This window comes from Cylas formicarius, unplaced genomic scaffold (assembly GCF_029955315.1).
Source record: "Cylas formicarius isolate icCylForm1 unplaced genomic scaffold, icCylForm1.1 PGA_scaffold_8__14_contigs__length_24414737, whole genome shotgun sequence".
NCBI classification, from domain to species: domain Eukaryota; kingdom Metazoa; phylum Arthropoda; class Insecta; order Coleoptera; family Brentidae; genus Cylas; species Cylas formicarius.
This window is the reverse complement of record NW_026844361.1, coordinates 20,767,134-20,793,858: the sequence shown is the minus strand read 5'-3', so window position 1 is coordinate 20,793,858 and position 26,725 is coordinate 20,767,134. Positions and strand designations below refer to the sequence as shown.

General features: G+C 38.0%; 1 protein-coding gene across 3 annotated transcripts; it reads right to left on the bottom strand.

The window, feature by feature from the left end:
- Window positions 1-119: 119 nt before the first annotated feature.
- LOC132706025 (jmjC domain-containing histone demethylation protein 1-like) lies at window positions 120-26,725 on the bottom strand. Of its 3 annotated transcripts, none has more exons than XM_060677072.1 (9): window positions 26,554-26,725; window positions 21,465-21,690; window positions 18,351-18,582; window positions 14,081-14,717; window positions 11,700-11,859; window positions 11,481-11,646; window positions 9,030-9,279; window positions 6,091-6,618; window positions 120-3,211 (listed from the first exon to the last, which is right to left on the bottom strand). In XM_060677072.1, exons 1-9 carry the CDS (start codon window positions 26,599-26,601, stop codon window positions 2,423-2,425), a joined length of 3,036 nt encoding a protein of 1,011 aa, XP_060533055.1. In that variant the 5' UTR covers window positions 26,602-26,725; the 3' UTR covers window positions 120-2,422. The 3 variants fall into 3 exon arrangements, with proteins under 3 accessions (XP_060533055.1, XP_060533056.1, XP_060533054.1); XM_060677073.1 differs by having other exon boundaries at window positions 21,465-21,678; XM_060677071.1 differs by lacking the exon at window positions 26,554-26,725 and adding an exon at window positions 24,844-24,949.

The following is a 26,725-nucleotide window of genomic DNA, read 5'->3' as shown; positions in this document are numbered from 1 at the left end:
CTCAAACCGCCATTTTATACGAAAAACAGCGCTACCAAAACAAAATATAATTTCAAGGCCCACTGCCGCAGACGACGCGAACAAACATTTTTAGGAGTGGGAGAGATCTCAAAAACGCGTTTCGTACAAAATTTTTATTATATATAATCGCTATATAAACCTTATAAAACAAAAAAAAAAGTATCTACAACTAATAATACTCCTTTTTACACGGACAAAACCAAAAAGACCGCTCAAATCATTGCACACCGATAAAGGAAATTCGACATTTTTTCGGACGAATTCGAAAACAAGGAAATAATAATTAATGGACGTTTCCGTTGAACCGAACAAATTTTTTTTTTTTGGGAGGGGGCGGTGTCACGTTTAATACACACGAAGAGAACACGCACGGAAACGAAAACTTTTTCACCCTCTGCAAGTCGCCTAATAATCACAATTTATATACACCTAATTAAAAATATACACTTTGGTTTAAGTTTAATATGAAACGAAAAGAAACGGTAATACACCTTCTGCGTAAATAATAGAAACAAAAATTAATATGTATAAAAGTATAGAGATAATTGAAAGGGTTCTTCTAACCGGGGAACTCGTAAAATTTTGATTTCTCAAAATGCACAGCGTCTAAAGGCATTTTGGTGAAAACAACGCAAAATAATATACGTTCTGTGCCGCCGTCTAGGCCGAAAAAGAAAAAAGGAAACACCCACAGTCGATCGACCGAGAAGGAAATGATTTAAACAAAACGGCGATTCGCAACATTTGGAATCACACTACACTAGGCCGGCAATTTTCGACCGTAGAGTGTCAAATACACGCTGCGGCGCCAGCGAAAAAATCGTACCATCTGCGCATAGATACCTTCGCGAGCGAAGGCGAATTCACACGATCGGAAACCCAGCAAACGCCTTTTACCGCGGAATACGCTTTACCTCTTCGGGACCAAACAAACCGATTTGACAATCAGTTTATACGGTACATTTTCATTTTCACTCCTTTTTTCATTTCCAGTTTTGATGCTTGCCGAGTAGTAATTGACAGTAGTTGCACACTATTGATTAATAATTAGAAGTCCGTTAAATCGTCTATAATTAAAAAAACCCACGAAAACTTATGTCGGTATTCTTGGATTCCAAACATTGGCAGTCACCACAATGGCCGACGGCGGTGATAAAAAGATTGGGCCAAAATACGCACTCTTTAAAAGCCGTTTGCTTGTTTTCCTCACGTATAGCCGAAGGTCTGATTTTTTCACGGTCCCGTTGCAAGGATAGCACGTAATTTAGAAACTTCACTGGGGTTTAAGGTTCTGGCGTCCTATGAGAAAGGAATTTCCCTTGAGTAAGTAATAAAAACGCCGCATTTTTTTAACGATATAACGGACCGAAGAAAGCTGCCATTCGATACAAGGTTGCCCGATAATTGGTCGGAGGGTAAACAAGAAATTGCGGGTTATTTTCGAGTTGTTGCCAGTTGTTTGGGGGCTCTAATGCAAATAGATTTATTTATTTGTCGGTACTCGGTACCCCTGAAATCACCACCATCTAGATAATAGATAGATAATAATAGGGACGCAAAAAATCTTCAATTATTTCGTTCGATCATTTAAAAAAAATATATGTAAGAAGTCAAATAAGATTTAATATCGAAGACAAAATCCGTTTTTGACGTGTCCTGTTATTTCAAAAAAACTTAATTGACTTTTTTCATTTTTTTTGCAACTAGAACGCGATTTTGGTAGAAAAGCAACTTTCAATTGTTTTTCCTTTAAAAAATCTTATTGTTTTTTACACAGATTTTCTTTCCCCCGTTTTATGCATTTAGATTTTTTCCCAACCTAAAACTGATGCGGGTTTTGTCCAGTGTGTTTTTTTTACGTTTATATTATTATTGCGTTAAATTGTAGGAGAAACCAAAAAAACTTAAGATACTGTCCGGTTCTCCTTTCTAATGGCGGAACGATCCCATAAAATAAAAAATGGTGTTAAGTTATTTAGGAAAAACAAATTATTAACCGTTATATACGGTTGCAACCGCAAGAAAAAATGCATTTTTTGAGATACTCAGACACGGGGTAACACCGCTCTAAAATTAAAACATTCATTTTATTTAAGTACGCCACTGGATAAGAAATAATAATATATAATATAATAATCTCAATCCAGTTAAAGTAGATCGATTCCGACATTAAACAAAAACATTCGAAACGAGATCCGGACTGCTATCTCATTTTTTATAACATCAACGAAGAAAAAAAAACATTGTATTGTATTTCCTTGTATTTTTTTTTTCCAATATTTTTATCCCTTTGTTTGGCCCTCTCGCGAACAATCCGCAATTTCTCACCGTCCCCGAAAAAAAAACCTTTCCCGACGCTTCATCCCCGCCGGTCTTCAAACCTCGACCTCCTCCCGATCTCCTACTTCTGCCTCACGTCTACCAACTTGATATCCCTAACCTGAAGGTCGTGTTTGCTCTTCGCGGCAAACTTGATCAGCGCCTGCGTCGATATGCTTAGGGCGTGGCGACAATCGAGCCTCACCAATCGCTCGCACTTGGCCAGGTGCTCCAGACTCGTCTCGGTCACGAGCTTCGTGTGGCTGAGATCGAGACTGACCAGCATCGCGACTGTGTTGGCCGGTTTCGTGGTCAATTGGGCGACGCCTGCGTCGGATATGCGCGGGCACATACTCAGTCCCAAGTGCTGCACTCCCGGCAGGTACTGCGTGACGTAACGCATCGCAATGTCAGTTACGTCCGTGCCCGCCATCTTCAACGTCCTCAGATTACGGAAACGTATTTTGTCGGCTGCGTGACCTGCGCGCGCGTCGTTATTCGCGCCGATGATCTCGCGCAGAGCCAGATCATTGAAGTCGGATATGAAGCTGAGGTCGAGGGTATGGAGGACGGCCGAATGGTTCGTGCGTAACGAAATGGCGGTCTTCACGTCGATACTCTGCAGGTAAAGGTGTTTCAGGTTGTTTAAACGTTGGATCAGCCAGGGAAGTTGGAAGTGATTGACGCGGCACCAGTTCAGGCTGAGCACTTCCGGCTGACGGCGAACGGTACCTTTCAGCATGTCGCTCGAGATGCGTTTGCGGTCGAACGCCATCACCTTCCAGAGTGACGGGTCGATGGAGTACGTGGCCCATGTTTTGCAGACGAGCGCGCAGTTGAGCAGGTCCGCCGGACTGAGGAACCGGAACACCTGCGCAGTGTCGTCGTTCAGGTAGGGTGTACATGCGCAGCGCGCAAAAAAGGAGAATCATAAAAGTGAAAGGACAGGAAGTGAACTAGAAACTGGTACAAAAATCTCTAGATAGTAGATAGATTCGTAATAACCAGGAAAGCAGACTAGCGAAAGTAATTAAAAATCCTGATAATCTTGAAAGCGCCTGAAAATGAATCCCACGAAAATGTTTTTTAAATCTGAGCTAGCCACTTGATCTTGAAAATATAATGGCGGCTATTGCAGAATTGTGAAGAATGAAATTCGATTTCGGTCATGGTTGGTTTGAAATGAAGGAAGTAAACGCTTGGCATTTTACTGCCTTGTTCTAACTTAGTTATAAAAAACGAATAATTACTGCATTACTAACATTTATTCTGTGTGACTGATATTTCGACTTTTCGCTGAGATGTGATGATATACTGAGGCATTAAGATACCAAAGAAGAAGATGATCCAAGTAAACCTCAAAAGACATTAAAAAAATCAGATAATTGATAGAAAACGTTTCTTTTTAAACGAGCTTCCTAAAAGGGGAAGGACTATTAAAAATGCCTATTTCAAAAAAAAGAGAGCAGAAGTGAACCAAAACACGATTGACAAAAACAAAACAAAAAACAAATTATACGCAAGTAATACCACATGCCGTTTAAACAGATTAAAAGTCGCAAATATAAATTATTAAAACCAATAAGACTCGAATATATTTGTGTGAAAACCACTTTGAAAAAATACACGAGCGGAAACCACATTTCCACTATAAACAAATATATGGGTAAAAGCGGCATTTCTCCATGCTACCAGAACCAATTATAAAGTTCGCCGACAAATATACCGTTTTTACAACCTTTTATGGTTTTCGACTTCGGAATGAGTTTTAAAACCCGCCTGTCGTAAACCATTCTTTTCAGCACGTGTACCACAAACCAGGGCCGTATTTTTACAAATCTTCCTAAAACATTCCCTACTTGAGTAACCTCGATTTCAAGTTGAATTCGGCCATTACATAAATTGATGTCCTATATTAAAAACACATTAGAAAGCTTAAACTGATTTTCAATTTAAGGATTTAAGATAATGTCTCTAAAATGTTTTCCTAGAAAAGCAATACAAAATCTTATGTAGATAATTGTTTTTTAATGAACATTTTCTTAGTTTGCTATTGGTTGATTTGTGGGGGTTGTAATTAGTATTTATCAACCTACTGTGACGCAGTTTGCCATTTTTATCGAGGTAAAGTCTGTTCATAGATATAAGAAAGTGACTAACTGATACGAATTAAGGAAAGACCCGGGCAAGCTGTAAGAATGAAATAGGGCCGAACAGGTCCGTACTTTGCTTAGAATTTAATTATTTGGGGTTTTATTAGGAAAGATACTAGAAAATATTTATTTATTTATGTATATATTTAAGTTTAAATCTAAAATAAAATTACAAATTATTTTTATTACCTACTTAAATTAGTTAAAATTAGTCACATAATATATCAATATCACTATTGCTATCATCGCCTGTTCTAATTATTAATTGTCCCTTATTATTTGCAATATGGATATACGATTGTTCTGCTTTTTCTATATGTTTAACAGAATTTGCCCAACTTTGTGGAGGGATGTTAAAAACTTTTTTCTATAAGTTTGAAGACATTGGAGTTAACACGAGGAAGAATATTATTATAACTTGCTTAGTCTCAATAGAATAGTGTTGTCTAAATTTGGGCGGGAGCATCTCCTGAGATACACCAGACTCGCACATATTTTGCATAATTCGCACACGATTCAACACACCCTGTATTACATACGAAATAAGAATGATTACTAATAAACTTCAACTAAGTAGTATGCCAAACCAAAGAATATTAAAAACACAGGTAGGTATAAAATTATTTTCTATTACGGACCACAATTTTACCTGAATTTAAATTCCGAAACTTTAGGTAATAATCTTGTATGTTAATGACCACCCTTGGATAATCCCATTCAAAATCAATAGGTCACTTTCTTATATCTATGAACAGACCATACCATATATATTTTATTACAATGTATTTCTTATCAAATACTAACATTATTCAATTTTGTTAGTCACTTGCAATTTCCAGCGTCGAAAAAGTTGATGATGAACATCCGTCAAATTCAAATAGATCAAAGACATATTTGCCGGTTGCCGCCAAAATTATAATTTTAAACGCGTGCCTGTTTCTGAAATCGACATCTGGGGAGGTGGAGCCATAAAATGAACGTCGGAGATCACTGACGTACGTACACGGCATAGTTGTGAATGATGTCCAAGAAAGAAAAACGCGGAAAGATCGTGGGCTCCCAAAAAGTCTATTTGACACGCACCATGCCGGAATAGTGAGACGGTTGATATATGAAAATGTTCACAGAAGTCCACTAGTGCCAGAATCAATTATTAATGTGGGGGACGAGTGGAATAATAATAAAATAAATAAGAACTAAAAGTTCAGATTTTCACGAAATTATATATTAGGACGTGACAATTGTTTCGACAACACCGTGTCTTTACAAATGTAATAATAAAGTAAAAGCCACCTCAGTTCAATTTACTCCTTCATTTGAATTTTGCACTGCATGGACTAATAATAATCGAGGAATCCTACCGATCAAACTATACGCAAATCTTTCAGCATTTGTACGCAAGGAGTACCGAAGTACGGTTCTGGACGTCGTTGTGGTAGCGCAAGATCTATTTATTGACGGTTGCAAAGAGGTGGAGGGAGTTAAATAACGGATTATGTCGTAAAAACGGTATATCATTGGGCGAACTTTACCGGAATATATACGAGTAAAAACCACGTCTAAACGAATGTACGCGTTTATTGATATCAATACCCACCTTTAAAACCACCCGCTTGTCGAGGGCGAGGTTGTTGGTCGGCACCACGGGGCCGGGGACGATCAACGGCGCTGGCCTCACCACCATCATCGGTTTCTTCAGCGCTTTAGCGCTGTTGCCGGCAATCTGCTGCGCGAGCTGCGTCCGCAGCGCCGTCTTCCGGATGTCGTTGCAACTCGGCGGCGGCGTCACTTTCGTCTCGATCTCCGAGTTCTCGCTCGAGCGTCGTTTCTTGATCGGCAGCAGTTCCTTGAAGTCTTTGCGGTCGTTCTCGCCCTCCGAGTCGCTACGGTCCGGCTGCAGCTTATTGTCGAACGCGCTCGAAGCGTCCGAACTGATGCTCGTACGCCGCAAAATGTCGGACGATTTTTGACGCGCGCGGAAATGTCGCGGCCTGTAGTCCGTGTTCTTGCCGAGCTTGCAGCAGAGCGGGCACTCCCACGAGTTGGGCATGTCCTCGTTTATGTAACCGGTAAAATCCGGACAAAGGCGCTGCACGCACGCCGGGTGGGCTATCTCGTAGCACACCTGAGAGGTTCCACTTATAAACGAGCAGATAGTATAGTAGCCCTACTACGGTAAAAATTGATGCGCCGCAGGAAGCTACGATATTTTCGAAAATTGAACTTGGCTTTTATTTGATGAAAATCAATTTATCAACATAAATAAGAACTAAAAGTTCAGATTTTCACGAACAACACCGTGTCTTTATTACCAATTTACCAAGTTGTCACATTGCCGTGATTTTTCTAGAAAATTGATTAATTTTTATAACGCAACATCAATGATTGAAATACGAACATAATTGGCAACGCAGAGCTAAGTAATTTCGTTTTTTAAATTGCGATGCAATAAACAATATGGCTAAACTTTCTACAAAAACGTTTTTACCCTGCACATGTTTTGTGGGTATATAAAAAACATCCCAATACTAGAAACGAAAAAAAAAAAAAAAAGAAACTATATTCATTATTGATTCTCCAAAACTAATTTGTTTTATATTAGTCTTTAATTTTCTTCGTTATGTTTTACAATACCTACAATTTTTTATACAAATTTCTATTGGCACTTGTCATTATTATGTCTTTACTAGACTTGCAGCGTATTTCGGAAACATCTAGGGATAAAACGTTTAAATTTAAATTAATTAACATGTTTCCCGAAAAATTATTTTAGTGCTAAATCTGAACTTGCTAAAAACTAACATTTTTTACATTAAACAAGAACAGTTTTTATGACAAATTAGTGAAAAAAAAATTTTTCCCCAAAAAATTAAAAACATGGCCACGAAAAAATGTTGGCGGCACAGCAAGTTGGATTTGTTTTTGCAATTAAAATACAGACCATATTTTTGTACTTTCAAGAAATAGTTGTGAAGGTTAACTCACTCATGTCAACTACGAGCGTATTAAAAGTTGAGGAAGGCTACTTCAAAGATTCCTTGGTTTTTTTCTTTTTTTTGGGGGGGGGGGGATTGATGACTTTACTGCCCAAATGGAAACCATTATAAAAATGTCTCCGGAGATTAATAACTTAAAAGAGGAACTTCTATCAGTTAAGGCTGAATGTAACTCTCTGAAATCAGAACTGGAGTAGCTGAAGCAACAGGATAGATATGTTAACTTGGGTTCCAGAGGTAAAAGGTGAAAACGTTGGAGATATTGTTACAAAAAATTGGAGAGACCCTACAAATTGAACTGCATTATGGTTAAATACCAGTCAATTTCGAAGAAAAGTGAGGTCGCACGTGCAGCAAAGAAGAGCGATTTGCAACCGATACTTAATAGCTCAACATCTGTTTACCCACAAAAACCAACATTAACGAACATCTTTCTCTGTTCCTGGAAAGTGGCCCAGATAGACCCTTTTTAAAGTCTGGTGATTCTACAGACGCCCCTAATTAATAATAATAATAGTCTATTGAGAATTGAGACACATGATATACAACACTAAATTCTCAACGAGAGAAGTCTAGCCGACTAAGTCAGCTACTCAACATTGACAACAACACAATTAATTTTGACAATAAAATTCGTAACAAGATAACCCGTAGTACATAAAAATAAAGTAAAAACAAAAGAAAATGAAAGTAAATAATAATAGGAAAAACTCTGTAATTATTTATCTAATAATGTTGGAGGCGGTCTATATATAAGAGGCCATCTGTATACGAAGGCGGTCTGTATATGGGGGCGGTCTATATATGGAGCCGGTCTGTATATGGAGGTTTAATGTTCTTCCCCAATAGTTTTAAAGATGATAAAGCAAAGAAGTGTCTTTGCCGCATTATAGGTAAACCTCCGCTCGTAAACAGCAGATCTGTGTTGGGGCACATTTAGCGTATTCTCCCTAATATTTACATCAATAGGGAGGGCTAGAAGTATATTAAAACAGCGAATAGTTTTACTCGAATGAATCGTCTATTCTCGACCGCCGAAACAATTTAATTTTAGGGGACACGCGGTCATATTTCCTTAATCCATACACGAACCTACAACAGTTGTTTTGTATTTTTTTGAAGGCGTCGACGATCAACGAGTGTTAAATAATACGAGGCAACATGGCAATAAAATATGACTCACACAGTTTTTTCATAACTTCAAAGTTTAATATATGGGTATTGGCAAAAGGTAAAGCTCTTTTACTTATGCAGGATGCAAATATCCTTTTAGGAAGTGCGAGCAAAGAGTGGCACCTGCTGCAGATCGAACTCATTATAATGGAACGGGTCAAATCCCTAACCTATCTTGTCACTTTGCCAAGGTTTTTCAGGCTGCAATTTATTCACAGTTGTTTTTTCTGGTAAAAAAATGGCATACATCCAAATCAACATGGTTTTCACAAAAAACGGTATATAGGTAACCAGTAGAACCGCTTATATTTAAACACTACATAAAAAAATAGGCACGCGTGACAGATGAGTACCGAACCGGACTCACCGAACACTCCATAAGGGAGCTGGCACCCTCGCAGCGCATCGAACCTTTCTGAAGGAGGGCCACCGGCGTTTGCATCCAGCCGTCGAGACCGCAGCGCGCGCACGCGGCCGTGACGGGCAACATCGGCTGCAGGCACTGCCGCATGTTGCACGTCTGCTTCGCCCGCCCGGGACCGCCGAACTTGACCATGTCGAGGCAGAACGAACATTCGCCGCAGTCGCTGCGCATGCACGCCGAACATTTCTTACACCTGGAACCGAAATTCGAACCAAAAAATAAATACTAGCGACCACCGGTGGTTTTAGATTAAAGTAATTTTAATTGCAAGCAGTTGGTTTGGTTTGGAACGGAACGATCAGTTCTGATCGTCCGGAAAAGATCGGAGGGTCGGAACGAGATTTTCGATTGGTGTTTTCATTTTACTTTTGGGCACCGTCCATTCTTTTGAAACAAAATTATGAACTATTTATTATAACTTCAGGTGTTTAGTAATGCTCAAAAAGACAATTTGTGCGAAAGTTATGGGGAAAATAGTCGTCGGAGCCTCAAACTTATGAATTCTCAGTAAACGTACAGAACATCCGTGACAATGTTCATGCCCCTCCTTTAGCTCCGCCAAACAAAATGTAAGCATGTACAGAGTAGAATGTGAGCCAGTTTCAGTTAAGTTCTGAAGAAGCCAACGGGGTGATTGGCGAAACGTTTGATTTATAACTCCAGAAGATTTAAATCAAACAATTATAGATTTCTATAGACTCTCGGATTTTTCATTAAATGCTGTAAACTTCTGACACCTCTATAAACAACCTAACAATCTTAATATGGGAATCAGTCATCCGAGGCGGTGTTTATATCTTTCAGTTTCAATCAAGCCCTGAATTTCATAAGATAATTTAATATATAAGAGACTTCAAATTACCTTTTTCTACTCGCGTCTGTAAAATACCTAATTATACACCCCTCAAGCGTGCTGGAAGCGTCACTTTACCACGTCTGTTTTATTTCCCACGGATCCGAGTCACTTCGGACATTTCCGGGATTTTAACCGCACGGGTTTGGGAGCAATCGGAAGATTTCGGAGATATTTCCCACGCCCTGAATTTGACGTTTGTCAATTCCATCGGCCATGTCAAATAAACTCACTTGTTGCATATATACAATTTGATCTCTTACGTTTTACCTTATATTATGGAAGTAAGTATTAAAGAAATCATTGTCAGATTTCGTGAATTTTTGTTAACTAACGAAAACTGAGGAAAAAAATGCGTCCGCTCAGGATCGAACGAGCAAGTAACGAACGCTTTATCCGTAACCCCAAATCCGCCACCAAATTGTTTGACCCCGGGAATGTCGATTATTGATATGGGCAAAATGTGGGCAGATAAAGGTGACACAACAAACCAAAACTGGCTGGATACCGTTTTGCTACGCAGGAATCCAGTGGAGTAGTAAGTAATTTTTTGAAATTCACGATTTTTTTACATGTAAACTAACTAAATTTGCATTTTTTAGATGGAACACTCTATGCATTTTAATAATTTATATTCATAATATAACACAACGCGGTAGATCTGAATATTTTATTTTATTTTTTTACGAGAAGACCATGGAAAATACAGACTATTTTAACATGTCACAAGCTACATAATTTAATATAATAAGTTATCTGCCAAGTCAAAAGAAACTTATGTGTTGGCAATAATAAATGCGCACTGATAATATAAAATAATAAAATACCAATTTCTCATAATTGTCATATTTTGGGTTGACCTGAGCCATGGCGGAAGGGGGAGGCAGAAATTATAATAATTATTATTATTAAATGTCATGACTGGCAACTAAAGTTTATTAAGAAAAAGAACACACAGATAACTGACTCCGTCACTGGATCCGATGGAAAAACCTTATTATATAACTGATTGTATACTGAACTAAAAAGGGTGTCTAAAAATGCAAAATTTTCAAAATAACCAGCTCTCTAAACTTTTATGTTAATGGAGAAATAGCCTTATTCCACGAAAGCCGGTAATTTTATTTTAACGAAACTTTAAACACTTTTACTGCTTTCTTTACACTTTTTCGCTTAAAAATTATTATGAAAGGGAAACTGTACAAGGCGTTCATTTTTTTTCTGATCCATGGATCCGTTTTAACCAAAATGTATATTATAAAAATTTCAATCAAGAAAGATCGCCTTAAAAACTGAGTTAAAATTATTTTTAATTTTCATTACGAAAATTCTACTTTTTGAGAACAATTTTCACTTAAAAAAAAACCCGAAGACCTGTTCAAAATTAGAAATACGACCCCCTCCACGCCTTGACTTGCCTAAATTAAATGTGAATTTAAAATTAAGATTTATTTAATTAATATTAATTAAAAAATATAACAATGACGAGCAAAAAACGACAGAAAAAAAAAACGAAAAATAAAATTAAAAAACGCTCTGACCTTGTCCTTCTTCTCCGAGGGCCGCCCTTGTCGCCCGGCGCCGATCCAGGCGAATTCTTCGGGCCCCTGAACGACGACGGAGGTTTCAGGGGCCTGTTGGGGTTGGTCGTTTTGTTGTACGGGCCGCGGATGTGGCCCAGCCTCTTGTGTTCCAGATCCTCGGGCACTGAGAAAACAAATTTCTATTTAAAAAGGTATTTTTCATGGCAGCGGACATACGCGAAAGTATTGGTTTTCCGGTGATCGCCAATTCCCGGTTGTCCTGCCTGTGCAGTCCGATCAATGTTCGGACGTCCTGTATTAAAGCTATCGGGTCCTTGATGAGGTCCGGCAAATTTTTTCTATTCGGCGGCAGCATGTGTAAATACTTCACTATTTCCTGGAGTAAAAACGATTTTTTTATACATATATATCTACAAATTTATCAGTCCTCGTTTGGCAATCGTATATATTATATTTTAAGGTGTTACGTAATATTTGTCCGATTTTATCCGAGGAATTAGAAGAGCAAATGCGATTTATACAGGGTGTTTCCTATCTTTTGTGACAAAAGAAAGGAAGAGAATTGTTATCTAATTTTAAAACCCCACTTAAAGCAATAAAAATGATTGCTTACTTTTAGTTAGACTATTATTTATTTTTGGCGAAATTATGGTACTCGGATCTATGGATCTCCACTAGTGAACGAAATTACAATAAAAAAACCTATCAAGTTTTATTTTTTCAACACCCACGACCTTTCGAAAATCAAGCGACATTGCAAAAAAAATTTATACCACCATTTCGTCTTGACATTAGGTTCAAATTCTTGTCTTTCCTTTGGTGTGCCATTTCTTATTTTACTTTTTTTGTTTATATTAAGAAAGATTTTTTCTTAAATTTTTACCGGTTTCTTGACTAGCTTAGGTTTTTGCAGAAAACTCATTACTCAGCATTGCTATTGTTATTCCATTTCATGGTTCGTGTAAGTATTATCAAAATTTTTAAAAAATAATTAAATTCTCGCCTACTATCTGAAGATTTTTCTTGGCGACTTCGTTTATAAAATACGATATAAAAAATATGCTGCTAAACTTTTGCATTATATTGAAATCTTGTGAATTTTTTTCCAAATTTGTAAGAGGTTGTAGTCCGTAGTTAATACGAACTTTTATTTCTATTTTAAGAGAGAGAATAAGCGGTTAAAATATTGTCGTTTAATTTCGGGACACTGTATATTCGAAATACACAATAGAATTCCAAAATAGTAAATAAGTAATGAAGAATGTCCACAGCACTGCATTCTGCGGGAAAAAATCTTGTTATGAATGTTATTTTACCTTTTTGATAAGTTTTAGGATGACGGAGACACAAGGGTCCCAAAGTTATTTTTAAAAATGACCTACATCTTAAAAACTAAAAGAGCTACGATAATGACATATTTAGTTTTGCAAAAAAGTAACAAGGGGTAAACAAGTGTAAAAAATGCGACGCCCTGTATATACATGTGTTCAAAATAAGCAAGCCATTCCAACATACGTTTTCGGTATAACCAGAAGTGCCCTGAAAATTAATGTAACCTTATTTGACTTGGAACATTTTTTTTTATTTCCTTCATACATCTGTTTATGTATAAAAATAACGCATAGTAAACATCAAAACTCAAAACCCAATACGTAAGTTGCAATAAATAATTCTAGTTGTGACACCCGACTATTCCTTTTAAACGGCGCGGGAATGATCGTGACGTCATACCGCTGCTTCTCGATCGATACGGCGATATGTTATAGGTCAGGTTACAGGCCGGGAATTATATTATTTACGTTTTGGATCGTGTTTGTATTTAATCTACGCCAGTTTGTATTTGTGCCTAGAATGCTTTACATAATAATAATGGAAGCAACACAAAAGCCCGTCTTTTTTGTTAACATTATGTTCAGGTGTCACTTAGCCTTAACCGTGAAAACACATTTAACTCTTCGAACTATTGCAGTCTCCTTGGAATGGCTTCCTGATCTATTTAAATGCAGAACACTTTACGATACCGATATATTTTAAAATCAGTATTTAGGTTTCCACTAGTTAAAAAAAATTTTTTGTTGAATAATTTACATCTTATTTAATTCCATTTGTTTTAAACTAGTAGCTAAATTTTCTATGAACCTATCTTTTAGCTTTGACACCGCGAACTTCAGCAAAAGAAAAATTTGTCAGATTAAAAAGTCGGTTTCGGTTATTTTCAAAACTTTTTGGCACTAAACACAAGATAACAAAGGCAAACGACAGGACCACGACTAAAATTAAAATCAAAACCACCAAGACGAACGCGTTGTCATTCTCTAATGAGTTCTCAACGCCACCGTCCGGCTGGGGCGTTGTCTAACGAGCGAATTGACGTCACAACCGGCCACAGCCAATAACAACGCGTTTTAAAGAGGATTTAAATTTTACAATCTTTAATTGCTTATATTTGTTACATAGAACTACGAAATTAATTTATTGGTGAACTGTGTTTTTTTTAATAGTATAAATTTAATTTTATAAGCAATATTTTTCAAATTAACATATAGAGGCGGCCCAAAACAATCGCGGTTAACCCCACCCCGCCAACCCCAAATTACCTTTAGACCGTGGAGTTCCGCCTGAGTCAAGTGTATGTGCGCCCTGTCCGGTGGTATTGGAGCGTCTTGACCTGTGGTCAGATGCGAATTGCCCAATAGGCAGTGGACGTAGCGTTCCAGCACGTACCACAGCATCTCCGTGAAGAACGGGTACCGAAATTTCTGCGGCACTTTCGTGTTGTCCTCGACCTGGGCGATTTTCAACTGTTTCTCGATACCGAACGAGTGCAGAAAGTTGCCGCCGAACACCAACGAGTCGACGGGGGTGTAGACCGCGTGGATCCACCCGGTCGGTATGAAAAACGTTTGAGCTTCGTGAAGGACGATGCGCGCGCACTTTTCTACCGTGTCGCCGAAGAAAATGTCCGACTGTTTTCCCGACAAACACCAACGTTCGTAGAGGTCGATGTTGTGCTCGGTGGGGGGGATGAGCCAGAACACTTTGCACCCTTTGAGGATGTGGTACCACACGGAGGTGCCGCCGAAATCGACGTGGAAATCGGTGTAGCAACCTTTTACGGACATCAGACAATACTTTTGCACTTTCGGGTACTTCATCTCCTCGAGAACGTTGGTCGCTTCCGTTTGGCTTTCTTTCAGGTGCCGCGGCCACACGCAATCGACCCAGTCGATTTGCCTAAAGACGGTAGGAGAAATAAATTTTTGCTGAGCTCACGGGAAAAGAACCAACTGCAACTATTTACACCCATATATAAAAAATTTAAAATTATTCTTTTTTTTTTGTAATTCTATTGGTTTTGCCCGAAATTATCGAAAAATAAATTAATGACATATTTATAATAGATACGAAGATGGTTAAATTAGATTTTTTTTTCCTGCTGATTTTTAAAATAATACAGGGTGCGGCAAAAAGGTAGGCAGGTTTTCAAATATTGGTTGTTCGGTTTGTAAAACCGGCAACACTGTGTACGCACTCGCGTTAGTATGCAATTTTCAGTTATCGACATGGCTTGGAGCGGGGTGCTTTCGTTGTCGAGGAGTTTATTAGAAATGGGGAATCTGTAATAGCGAAGCGGCGCGCCTTTCGTAATCAGTTCGATGTTGGTCGGCATGGCGCGGTTCCGGATAGAAGAACAATTCGTCGGTGGGTTTTACACTTCAGGGAAACAGGTTCTGCGCTTAACCGAAAATCTACTGGCCGACCAAGGACAGTAAGAACACCGGAAAATGTGAATGCAGCAAGAGTTTACGTACAACAGTCTCCAAGGCGTTCAGCTCGTAAGCATGCAGCTGCTTTGGGAATTCCCGAAGAATTTTACACAACTCACTCCAAACGCATCCGTACAAAATGACGGTAGTGCAGGAATTAAGCGCAAGAGATTTTGAAACGCGTACAAATTTATGCCGGGATATTCTTCAAAACATTCCCAGAGGCGCTGTATTCATGTCTAGCGATGAAGCTCACTTTCACCTCTCGGGTACCGTAAATAGGCAAAATTTCCGTTATTGGTCAGCAAATAGGCCACAGGAACTTCATGAGCGACCTCTCCACAGTCCAAAAGTCACCGTCTGGTGTGCAATCTCTGAGTTCGGCGTGTGGGGTCCTTACTTTTTCGAAGAAGATGGAATCACGGTAACAGTCAACGGAGATCGATATTTTGATATGCGTGACAATTTCCTGCGTCCAAAAGTGAACCAGTTGAACAACGATCAAAGAAAACATCTTTGGTTCCAGCAGGACGGAAATGTTCCTAAACAAAGTGGTGTCTTTACGGGGTGATCTTGGCTGGCCGCCACAATCGCCTGATTTGTCGCCTTGCGACTTTTTCTTTGAGGCTACCTGAAAGCGAGAGTTTGGAAGAATCAAAGGCAATTCCCCAAGAAATGATCCATCGGGTAATGATGCGCTTCCGCGAGAACCTACATCGACAATAATGGCCGTCATTTAAAAGACACCATTTTAAAAAAATAACGTTCCTAAATGGCATGTACATTTCAAAAATAATTTTTAAAAAATGTTTGCTTTATGTAGCTTAGTTTTTATTAACATCCCAAATAGTACCTATCATTTTGCCGCACCCTGTATATACATCGCTTTCTCGTTGCCACTATTTGAGCTCTAAAAGATATAGTTGAAAAATATTTAAGAACACTTTATTTTCTCATATTTTCCATGAATAAACTACACCACGCATTACATTACATATTTTATTACGAATACACCGATGTAGACATACATTTTTTAAATCACAAAAAAGGGTCTTTACTACAAAAAACAATTTATAAAGAATGTTCAAACAAGTGAGCATTATTTTCTAAACACAGACAACACCTTGTAACTATCAAATCTAAAACATTTCTTAATTGTAATTGTAATGTTTTGAAAGGCGTCAGTTGACCCTTATTCCGAAAACTCGCTGGTAAACATAAATTTTGCAATATCCCCATATAAAAAAATCGAGTTTAGTGAGGTCCGCCGGACGAGGGGGCCAAGAAACTGCTGAATCCATTTTTCAGGAAATATGTCCCTCATGTTGAAACCAATCGTTTCTCAATTTTGTAAGCGATAAGTAACTTATTCCGACACTTTCTGGTATATAATTCGCAAAACGTTTTTCGCCTTTACTTTCTTTATTTTTTATTAGCTTATGAATTTATTTAAACAGTTAGGTAAAAATTTGGCAGTCATTTTATACTGACCACCTAATATATGCTTATGTATGCATGTGCATCCCAACAGAATTTACAATTTTTTTTATTAACCATTTTCTCAAAACTTTTGAAAGCAGTGACATAAGGAACTCTATTCTATCGCTCACTCACGCTGTTGTACAAAGAGTTTAAAGAAAACCCTGTTTTACAATTACTTTTCACATTACGTGGGAATTTCCGTCAACACTAATAGACATCTTTTTCTATTTTTTTTTTTCAGAACTTATTAAATGAAATACGGAATGTAAAACCTAACAATTACAATTTATTACAAAAAATAAATAAATAAAACAAAATCATAAACAGGTGGGGGGTTATCTCTATCTCTGGGTTAAGGTCTGGACTGCCATGACGGTCAGTAAAAGGTCTCGTTTAAATAATTGTGTACCGACCTTGCATCTTATTTCGTTTGACATTAAATTAAAAACAAGATAGAGCTATGTATTCATTAAACATTATGTAAGGGGTGTTTTTATTTTCCGATGTATAGAACTTTAAGATGCAATAAAACAACGATGGATTATTCGATTGACATGAATTTTATTTACCCGAAAGATAATCTTGTGGCATTAAATTTTAAATATGATTTCTGGCATATGACCGCCACGGCTGGACGTCCAATTTTCGATGATTTTTTCCAACATTTGTGGCCGTATATCGGCAGTAACACGCCGAATGTTGTCTTCAAAATGGTCAAGCGTTTGTGCCTTATCCACTTTACATAGCCCCACAGAAAGTAGTCTAGCGGTGTTAAATCACAAGATCTTGGAGGCCAATTCGCAGGTCCAAAACGTGAAATTGCGCCGTCTTGTTGAAACCACATCTCCTGGACATCATGGTTATTCAATTCCGGAATGAAAGAGTTAGTAATCATAGCTCTATACCGATCACCATTGACTGTAACGTTCTGGCCATCATCGTTTTTGAAGAAGTACGGACCAATGATTCCACCAGCCCGTAAAGCGCACCAAACAGTTAATTTTTCTGGATGTAACGGTGTTTCGACATACACTTGAGGATTAGCTTCGCTTCAAATGCGACAATCTCGTTTTGGGCCCATTCGGCGGATGGACTCATTCGGGTCTTCCTCAATGCTACGCTCTACAGCAGCAATAGCTTCTTCTGTACGCCCCGTACGGCGTCTCTGAGGATGCGAGTTATCAATAAGAGTAAACCTGGTGCGAAAACGTTCCATGGTTAATCGAATTAACCGCTCCGATGGACGATTTTGTCGACGATAAAATGGACGTAGTGCGCGATACGTATTCCGCACAGAACCAATATTTTCGAAATAAAATTGCATTAATTGGAAAACGTTGTTCAGGCGTGAGTCTATTCATGATGAATTGCCAAACCAAAATGAGACTAAATCACTTGACAGCTGTTAAATCGGTCGCCATCTTGAACAGTAATGCCAACTTAAAGTTCTATACATCGAAAAAAAAAAACAGCCATTATATACCTAAAACTTAAATATACATAAAAATGTGTTTTATAACATCGTTTATTCAAATCGGATTAGTAGTTCCCAGTTCTACAGTGTTCCCTGTATTACCACCGATCACTGCACAAAATTTTATTAAACGAGCGTACTCACCTAACCAGCGTCGGCCTCTGGATATAGTTCTCCAATTTCGTGTGCGAAAACTCCAACGATATGACGTTGAGGAGTTTCTCCTTGTTCGGGTCCTCGTAATACTTCTGCCAGTCTTTCATCGTCATCTCGCTGTTCTTTTGCGTGCTGACGTCCATCACGTCGAGCACGCGACGCGACCCGACGCTCAATCGCACGTCGTTTATGGAGAAATTCGGAGGCGGCACCCGCAACCCTGCAACAGCAACGGATCCAAAAGACGGTAAAGGAGCAAGGGGAGAATCGCTCTCCCGCAACAAATTGGCAGGCTAATAGAATATGTAGAAAAAAGAGTCTAACGGAAATAAAAATATATTAACCATTTAAATTTGAAAAAAAAAATTAATATATTTATTACATCATTAATTAAAACGAATCTAAAATTTTAATTATTTTAATTAAATTAATTAAAAGGAGGTTTATAACGAATTTTAAAATTTTAATTTTTAAGAAGTTGCTTTTCAATGGGGTCGAAACAAATCAATTTACTTGATTTAATATAAATTTGTATTTATTATTATTTGAAACAAAAACGACAAAGTTGCTTTCCAGCAAGGTTTTAAGGGTTTTAAACGGCGATTAATAAAACCCGATTGAATTTAAAAACTTTAATTTATTTTAAAATAACACCACCATAAGATTGCCGCATATATTCGGTATGAAATTAATAGAGAAAAGGACGCGACTTTCTCCTGGGTAGGATTCGAAAGATTCACAACCTGATTTAATTGTAAATCTATTTTATAAATTTCAGTCAACGGAAAAAAAAAATAGAAGATGCAATTGGAAAGATTACACAGGTCTATAGTGATTTTGATGTTTATAAGCTGTTTGCTTATTTGTATATTTTTACGTATTTCTAGTGTTCTGTAAACAATGCAAATAACTTTCATGTCTGTGGTAGTAAAGCAAAGGCAAAGGTAACTTGTGAAAAATGTATACTACGCTTATTTTAGTGTAAAAATTGGCCCTGCGCTCCTCATACTGTTTGTTCCGTTTGCGTTGAAGCATTTGGTGTTCGTATGGTAGAGAACATCGGTTGATCCTTTGTGGTAGGACAACATGGGATTATACATTGGACTCAAATAGAATGGACCTCTAGAACAAGCCTTACACCTAGTAAAAGGATTTTTAAAACACAATGACCAATTTCGAGAAAAACGACTGTATTTCATTTAAAAAAGTAATTCATAAGTTTCTTTTGAACACTAAGGACGAAAACTACGAAAATATTGTTCAAAATATGTTACAACATTTTCATCGTCTAGGTTGTAATATAAGTGTGAAAGAACATTTCCTGTTGTCATACTTGAACTATTTTCCTGAAAATCTTGGAGCAGTTCGCGAGGAACAGGGAGAGGGGATTCATCAGGACATTGAAGAAATGGAACCAAGGCAGATGGAGCATAGCGATGATGGCGGACTATTACTGGATGTAAAAACGCATAGCCGAATGCCTGGACAACGCAGCTTTCTGGCAAAAATACGAAGATTTCACTCAAAAGTTCTTTTTTTTTCACTAGGATTCCATTTTTTTTACTGAATAAAAAAAATTAGAAATATCGTTTTTCCTTTTTTTAATATTTCAAAAAAAAAACTTAAGTGATACAAACAAATGCATAGAATTTTTAAAATCAGCATAACAAAAATTTTCAGTTTGTAGACCTGTGTTACCTTTTAAATTAAAGCTTAATATTTTAATTAATACAGAAAAATAGAACCAGCATGTCAAAAAAAATATTCATTTTAATACAGGATGCAGATTTTTTCTGTTGTCAGAACCGTGAGTGTTTCGACAAGAACTTCCCCATTAAAATTAAAAAAAAAGAATCATAAAAAACGTGTTGAAATAAGTCTCTTTGCACTAAAATGACAAAAAGGAAAATCATCCAAAACGTATTGAAATAGTTTTTTTTGCAGTAAGAAAATCGATAAAAGCACATTGACTTTTATGCAGGGAGACAAAAAAAAAAACTGAAACTAATACACGCATGTAGGACGAGAGCTGGCAACGCCGCACTTACACGTCACGCCCGCGCCGAAAACAAAAGCGCATCGCTCCCGACGCGGACGACATAACGGGCGGCAATCGCCGCCTAACCGCCGCACAGGACGCTATCGGAGACTAAGAAATAAATTCTATCGTCACGAATGATTCCGCGAGAGTTTTGCGGGAAAAATATGGCAACTTTGATAGTAGTGGAAGTGTTTATGAACAGCTTTAGTTGTCACGTGTCACAGGTTAGGCGTTAGTGTTGGTGAGAAAGTATACAGAAAAATTCCACATCTGTATGGAAAAACTGTTGACATCTTCTTAATAGGTGATGTTCCGTGAATGCACTTAAATTTTACACAGTAGTAGTTGTCATATTCTTCGCGTTTTTTCTTATTATCTTGACGTATTAAGTACTTGTACACAAACCTACAAGAGTCAGCTGAACTCCAACTGGGTTTGCAGCGTCTTTCAGAGAATCGTACAGTGAAATTAGTGTAAGTAAAATATCAGTTTAAGGCTTGGTTTCCAGGTAGGTTTGCATTTATTTTTATTTAACTCGCCTTTATAATTATTACAAGATATGATTCATATTGACACTGCGAATATCCGCTCCACTTTATCGCTGTTATCATGTATTTTATTATAGCGTATTACATTTAAATGATATTTGTATGACAAGCTGAGCACTACTGTCATTTTTAAGGCACATTAATTAAAATGGACACTCGCTTTCAACTTCCGGTTAGTAGGTGCTAGTCTTATAATATCCCAATCCGTTAACAAAAAGCCTAAACCAAAAAAAAAAACGAAAACCAAAAAACCCCATCGAAATGTTACGAGCGTTACGATACCAAAATAACCCAGGCGACTCGAGTGCAAATTATTGGCCTAGAGGACTTTTTCTTTTTGTGTAAGATTTTTCATATACTTTTTTTGTTGGATATAACAACTTTGGTCAACACTTGGTCAATCCTCCCTTCCAACAACTTTAACAAATATGGAAAAAACATAAACCTTGATTTTTTCCCGATGCCGCCATTTTTTAAATAATAAACAAACGTTCCGGATCCACGAGCACTCACCCAATCCGGACTTGTCCTTAAAAAGTAGCGGCGTGTTGAAGCCGTGCCTCTGGAAATACGAAACCGTCAGCTCGTCTCCCCGCATCTCGCGGACCACCCCGGCCGCGTTAAACGCGGGATCTTCCAGTTTCTCCTGTAGATTGAATGTCCTCCGCGGGTCCTCGATGTCGTCGTCGTCGCCTAGAGCCCAATCCTCCGAGTACAGTTTCTTCTGCTTCCGTTCGCGCTGAAAAGCGCGCGACTTAAATTAAATAAATAACCGCACGCCAATGGTGGTAGTAGTTAACCCCCGTCCGGATCGATTCATTACTTTTTATTTAGGTGTTAACCGACTAAATCAAATATTTAACCGATTTTTCCAGGTTTCCAGAAACACGTAAGCCGATCACAAATATTACTATTTTTTGTGCATATGTAAATAAGCTGCCTAATAACTTAATTTAATATTTAACCGATTTAATGAAACGATTTTTTCAGGTCGTTATTTAGACTATTTCATATTTTAGCGCAAGTGACACGTGACACTAAATCCATTCAATTAAGCCGTTCACAGTTATTACTATTTTTCGACTCAAAGAAACCCATAACCGATTTAATTGAATATTTAAGTGGTTTAATTAAATTTCCAGTCGTTAATACTTTAGCGACATTTTCTCCTACATTTCTTAATGAACTTTAGAGGTAGCTTGTTACATTTCATTACTCCCTATTTTTTATGGGCACATAAAATAAAAATCAACTAATGCCAAACCAAAATAAGTTAACAATACTAAGCTAATACTAAAAAAACTTCGTTCAGGTCAGATTATCCTTTTAATTAAATAACTTCTCCGATTTTTGTGGAGGAGTGTTTAATTATGCATTAACCGATTTAATTAAATCGCCATTCGGATTCGAAGAGCGGTTATTTTAATAATTAATTAAATCGGTTAAATATCTATTCAATTAAATAGATCAGAATTTTGTCCGCAGGTACGCTCAACGAAAATCCGGTTAAATTAACGACCCCCGTAAAGATGTTCCGCGCGTTTGTCTCTGCATCGATTCTACCCAGTCGAAATTTCGGCGCGGGAGGGGGCTGGGGGCGAGGGGCGGTCCGTCGTCGCGCCTGGGAAGTTGCGTAATCAACAAGTGGCCCCCCCGGTTGATATATCGTCGAAATTAACATTTTTGTCGCGAGCTCTCCGCGGGAAATTGAAACGTTCGAATGTCGGGGTTTCCCGGTACGTTTTTTTTTTTAACGGACTAGTGAATTTTCCAATTTTCCATTATCTAATTATTATTATAACCATGCTGGTAAATATAGGTAAGTAACCAATAAAAAGAGGTTTATCACAATCACACCGTTTTTTTAAATCTGTATGGGTGTGGGTTTCAAATTATGCGTGTGATTGGATTTTAAAGGGAATTTGCACATTTAGCAACATCAAGGATACCCATGGAAAACATTCCTTTTCGTATGTTTGGGGCGATATTGACTTTAGTAAAAGTGTCACTTTCAGACGACGGCTTTGTTAAATATATTTTAGTCACGGGTTCGGTTGACTGCAAATAATATTCGTGTTGTTTTTGATCAGCTTCTGCAGCCACCCGTGATTAAAGTGGCGTTTATAAAACTTGTTGCATAATAGACTATAAAAAAACAATGACACCTTTGAAAAGTTAATTGTCTTAATTGTTATGAATTAACCCTAAATATTAATTAAGTAATTTCCTTTATGTACCTTTATCATTTTTGCCTTTTTTTCTTCTTTTTTTATACGAAGCTGTTATTAAAACGATTTTTAATTGTTTTTTGCATAATAAGGTTTAATTAACTTTTCGCATCTTAATTAATAATTAAGTAATCTAATACACTGGCTTTTACTTTTTATAAAACTTCTGGATTCCTCATGCGTCGGTTTTTGTTGAGTCGAACTAGCTAACGTTTCGCCCAACTTTTTCAGAGCTTGACTGCAACTGGCTGGCATTTTACTCTGTACCTGCTTTTATATTGTTTGAGGGGGGCGGAGCTAAATAAGGGGCGATTGTTAGGTTGCTTATATATTTCTATAGACTCTCGGATTTTTCGTTGGTAGAACAGATTACATGCAAGAATTTTAGTTTCATGGAATAAAATTTTATGTCCGGTATCCTGATTGTGTTTGGCAACTGCTGATGAGTTCATTTGTCTTAGTCTTAAGGCTCTGTTTTAGCCTAGTTAATATTTTTCGTCCGATCTCTCCAGTGTATTCTTTGTCGCATATGCATGGAATGCTCCTGGCATCTCAAATGAAATTTTGTCCTCGACGAATAGAAGATCTTGAGAGATTTTTGGACAAGTGGTTAATCTGGTTTTGACGTTATATTTCTTTAGAACTGTTGATGTGTGGTCAATGATGTTTTGAATATAAGGAAGGACAACAGTGGCAAGTATGGGATTGCTTTCGGCTTCATTGCTATTGGAAGACTATGGTGAAGTGTATTTTGGGATTAAACGCTTACTTTGCCTATCACTAATATGGGAATCAGTCATCCGAGACGGTGCCCCTCATTTAGCTCCGTCCCCCTCAAAAAATATAAAAGCAGGTACAGAGTAAAATTCGAGCCAGTTTCAGTCAAGGTCTGAAAAAGCCAACAGGATGATTGGAGAAACATTAGCTGGTTCGACTTATTTATTAAAAGTATTACAGTAGCTTGTCGAAGTTTCTTTGAAAAATTACACTGCCTTTTATTTCTCAAACTGTTTCTAAACGCGAACCTTACACTGGTCCTGGTCCTTTGTTTTTATTTGACAATAATATAATAATCTTTATTGTGCTTTAATGCCATTCACACAATACAATTAACATTCCACTTAAACATTAAAATTGGCCCGCAAAGGGTGGCCACGTTTTAAAAATTTGAAAAAATTAAGAAATAACCCATCAGAAATTTCAAGTCGCTTTGTCTTCGGAACTTTGTACTACCCCAAGAAGATTTCGTGCGATTGATCGCGTAAAAAACGCAGGCAAACAATGTTATTTTTTTAGGAAATCGTAATTAACCAAAAAAACGAAAGAAGTCGACTCGATTGCAACGAAATTAATCGAATTTATGTCAGCCTGCATCGGGAATATTTGAAAAGGCAAATCGATATACAAGTTCTCCACGTATCATCGCGCATAGGTGGGCAAACGAGCGTAGACGGCGGGCGGCGATGCCGGCAGCCGTCGCAACGCGTTTTTTTTTTTTCAAAAAAAAAATCGAAAAAATTAAAAAATAACGAACGCGCACATACTAAATCGATAAGCCGGCCGACTTTACGACTCCACCACAACGCTGGGAGCCGCCCCCCCTTCCACGCAGCCAAAGTTGCCCCCTACCCCCCGGGGGGACGAAAAAAAAATGAACGACATACCATACGTGAGATGTAACTGTAACGATCTTGCATAGGGGCGAGCTTTTTCGTGTCGTGCGCCATATTGGCCATACTGAAACTGAAGCGCACCGCCGGCCCCGATAGCTGAAAGCTCGCCTGAAGAGCGGCGCCTCGATGCGCACGCAAAACCCCCCCACCACCACGACGCTGCGACGTCAAACAAATTTGTTTTCGCGGAGCGGGCAGCAATAGGAGCTCTATCGCATACCATAAAAAAAATTCGTCGAAAAAGTAAGACCAAAAGGTTTAATCCGATAGATTGTGGTCCCGAAGTAAGAAAATTTCATAAAAAATCTTTTAACTGGTCTACATCCACCTAAAAAAACGCCACACTGCTTCAACAAGCACGATTTCCTATTTAAATAACTATTTTTTGAAACACGAATTATTTTGTTTGCAGATATTATAAGACTTAAGACTTGTTCAAACTACTGGATATTAAAAATGGCACACTACAGAGTACCAATGGAAATATTTTGCTGTTGAAGTTCACTCTACTGAATTTATTAATAAAAAAAAAACCGGCATTATTTGATAAAGGAAACAAACTTTTTGCAAACCAAACAAAGGAAAACGTGCTCATTACTTCCGGAAAACGTGGGGACAGACATTTTTGCACAAACAAAACCAGAAAATTCTTTCTTTGACGAAAACATTCAAAATGAAATATTTCTTGCAAGTTATTTCTTTTTTGCGATTATGTTTGATTAAAAAAGCTCGCTATAACATTATGAAAGAAAAAAAAAAGGAAAACAAAATACAAGAAACTCTTCCACTTTTGTTTTAAAAAAAAAGTTGCATTTGTACATCTCCACACATTATAAAGTTTCATTAACAGTGTTTCCTGTGAAAGGGGGTCTTGCGTATTCCGATTTTTACTATTCGTTCGCTTTTCATACAGGGCCGTTCAAACACAATGATTGTTTCTCTCTAATTAGGTATGGCTTAGGGTATATATATATCTTTTCCTCGATCACTCAATTCTTCTGTGCAGTAAAAGAATTTTTATGATCACATCGAGTTTTTACAGAAGTCAAAAAGTTGCCAATAACTTTCCCGGAATCCACCTAAAAAGCGGCGCAAGTAACGTATTAACAACAGTGTTATCACATCGTAAAATTTCATAACAAAAAACAATTTTCATTGAAATACGTCGCAACCCTACCTAGATACTATATACTCCTATATACTCGACGTGCAATAACGAATACATCAAAAAGGCTCGGCTTGAAAAAAAACGTCCAGGGGCATCATGGCGGTCGCCAATTAAAAAAAATGCCCCCATCGCGAACCAAATGTATATAGTAGGGGACGTCCCTTGTGTGGCACCACGGCGATCGAGAACTCGGCGATCCGACGATAGTTAAATGGAAGTACCGCGAGGCGATCCGAGCACACGTCGCGGCCAGAATAAAAACCACAGACGCACACGCACTTACAAAAAAAAACTCGACGAAAACTACCCAAGGTATGGCAAATTATCGATTGCTTCGCGCCGAAAAACAACCATATACACCAGAAACGTCAAAAACTAAGCGCCCGCAGAGCCTGCTACGAAAAAGAAACACACAAGAAGGCATGGCGACTCCGAGAGTTCCACAACACCGAAATAATAGTTTACGTGATACCGGATCCGGACGCAATGGCTGCCCCTCATCGGACGCTTTTCCACACCGAAAATCGACTTACCAGTTGCCGGGCATTTTGCCTCTTCATCGCTGACGCGTTTTGCGACATTTTTCGACACCGATCCACGTAAATTTCGGCGATTTTTGCGGAAATTCGTGCGAAACGCGTGTGGCTCCAACGCCCATACAAGCGCGACTAAAACGAAATCGGGCGGACCGTCGAGCATCGACAC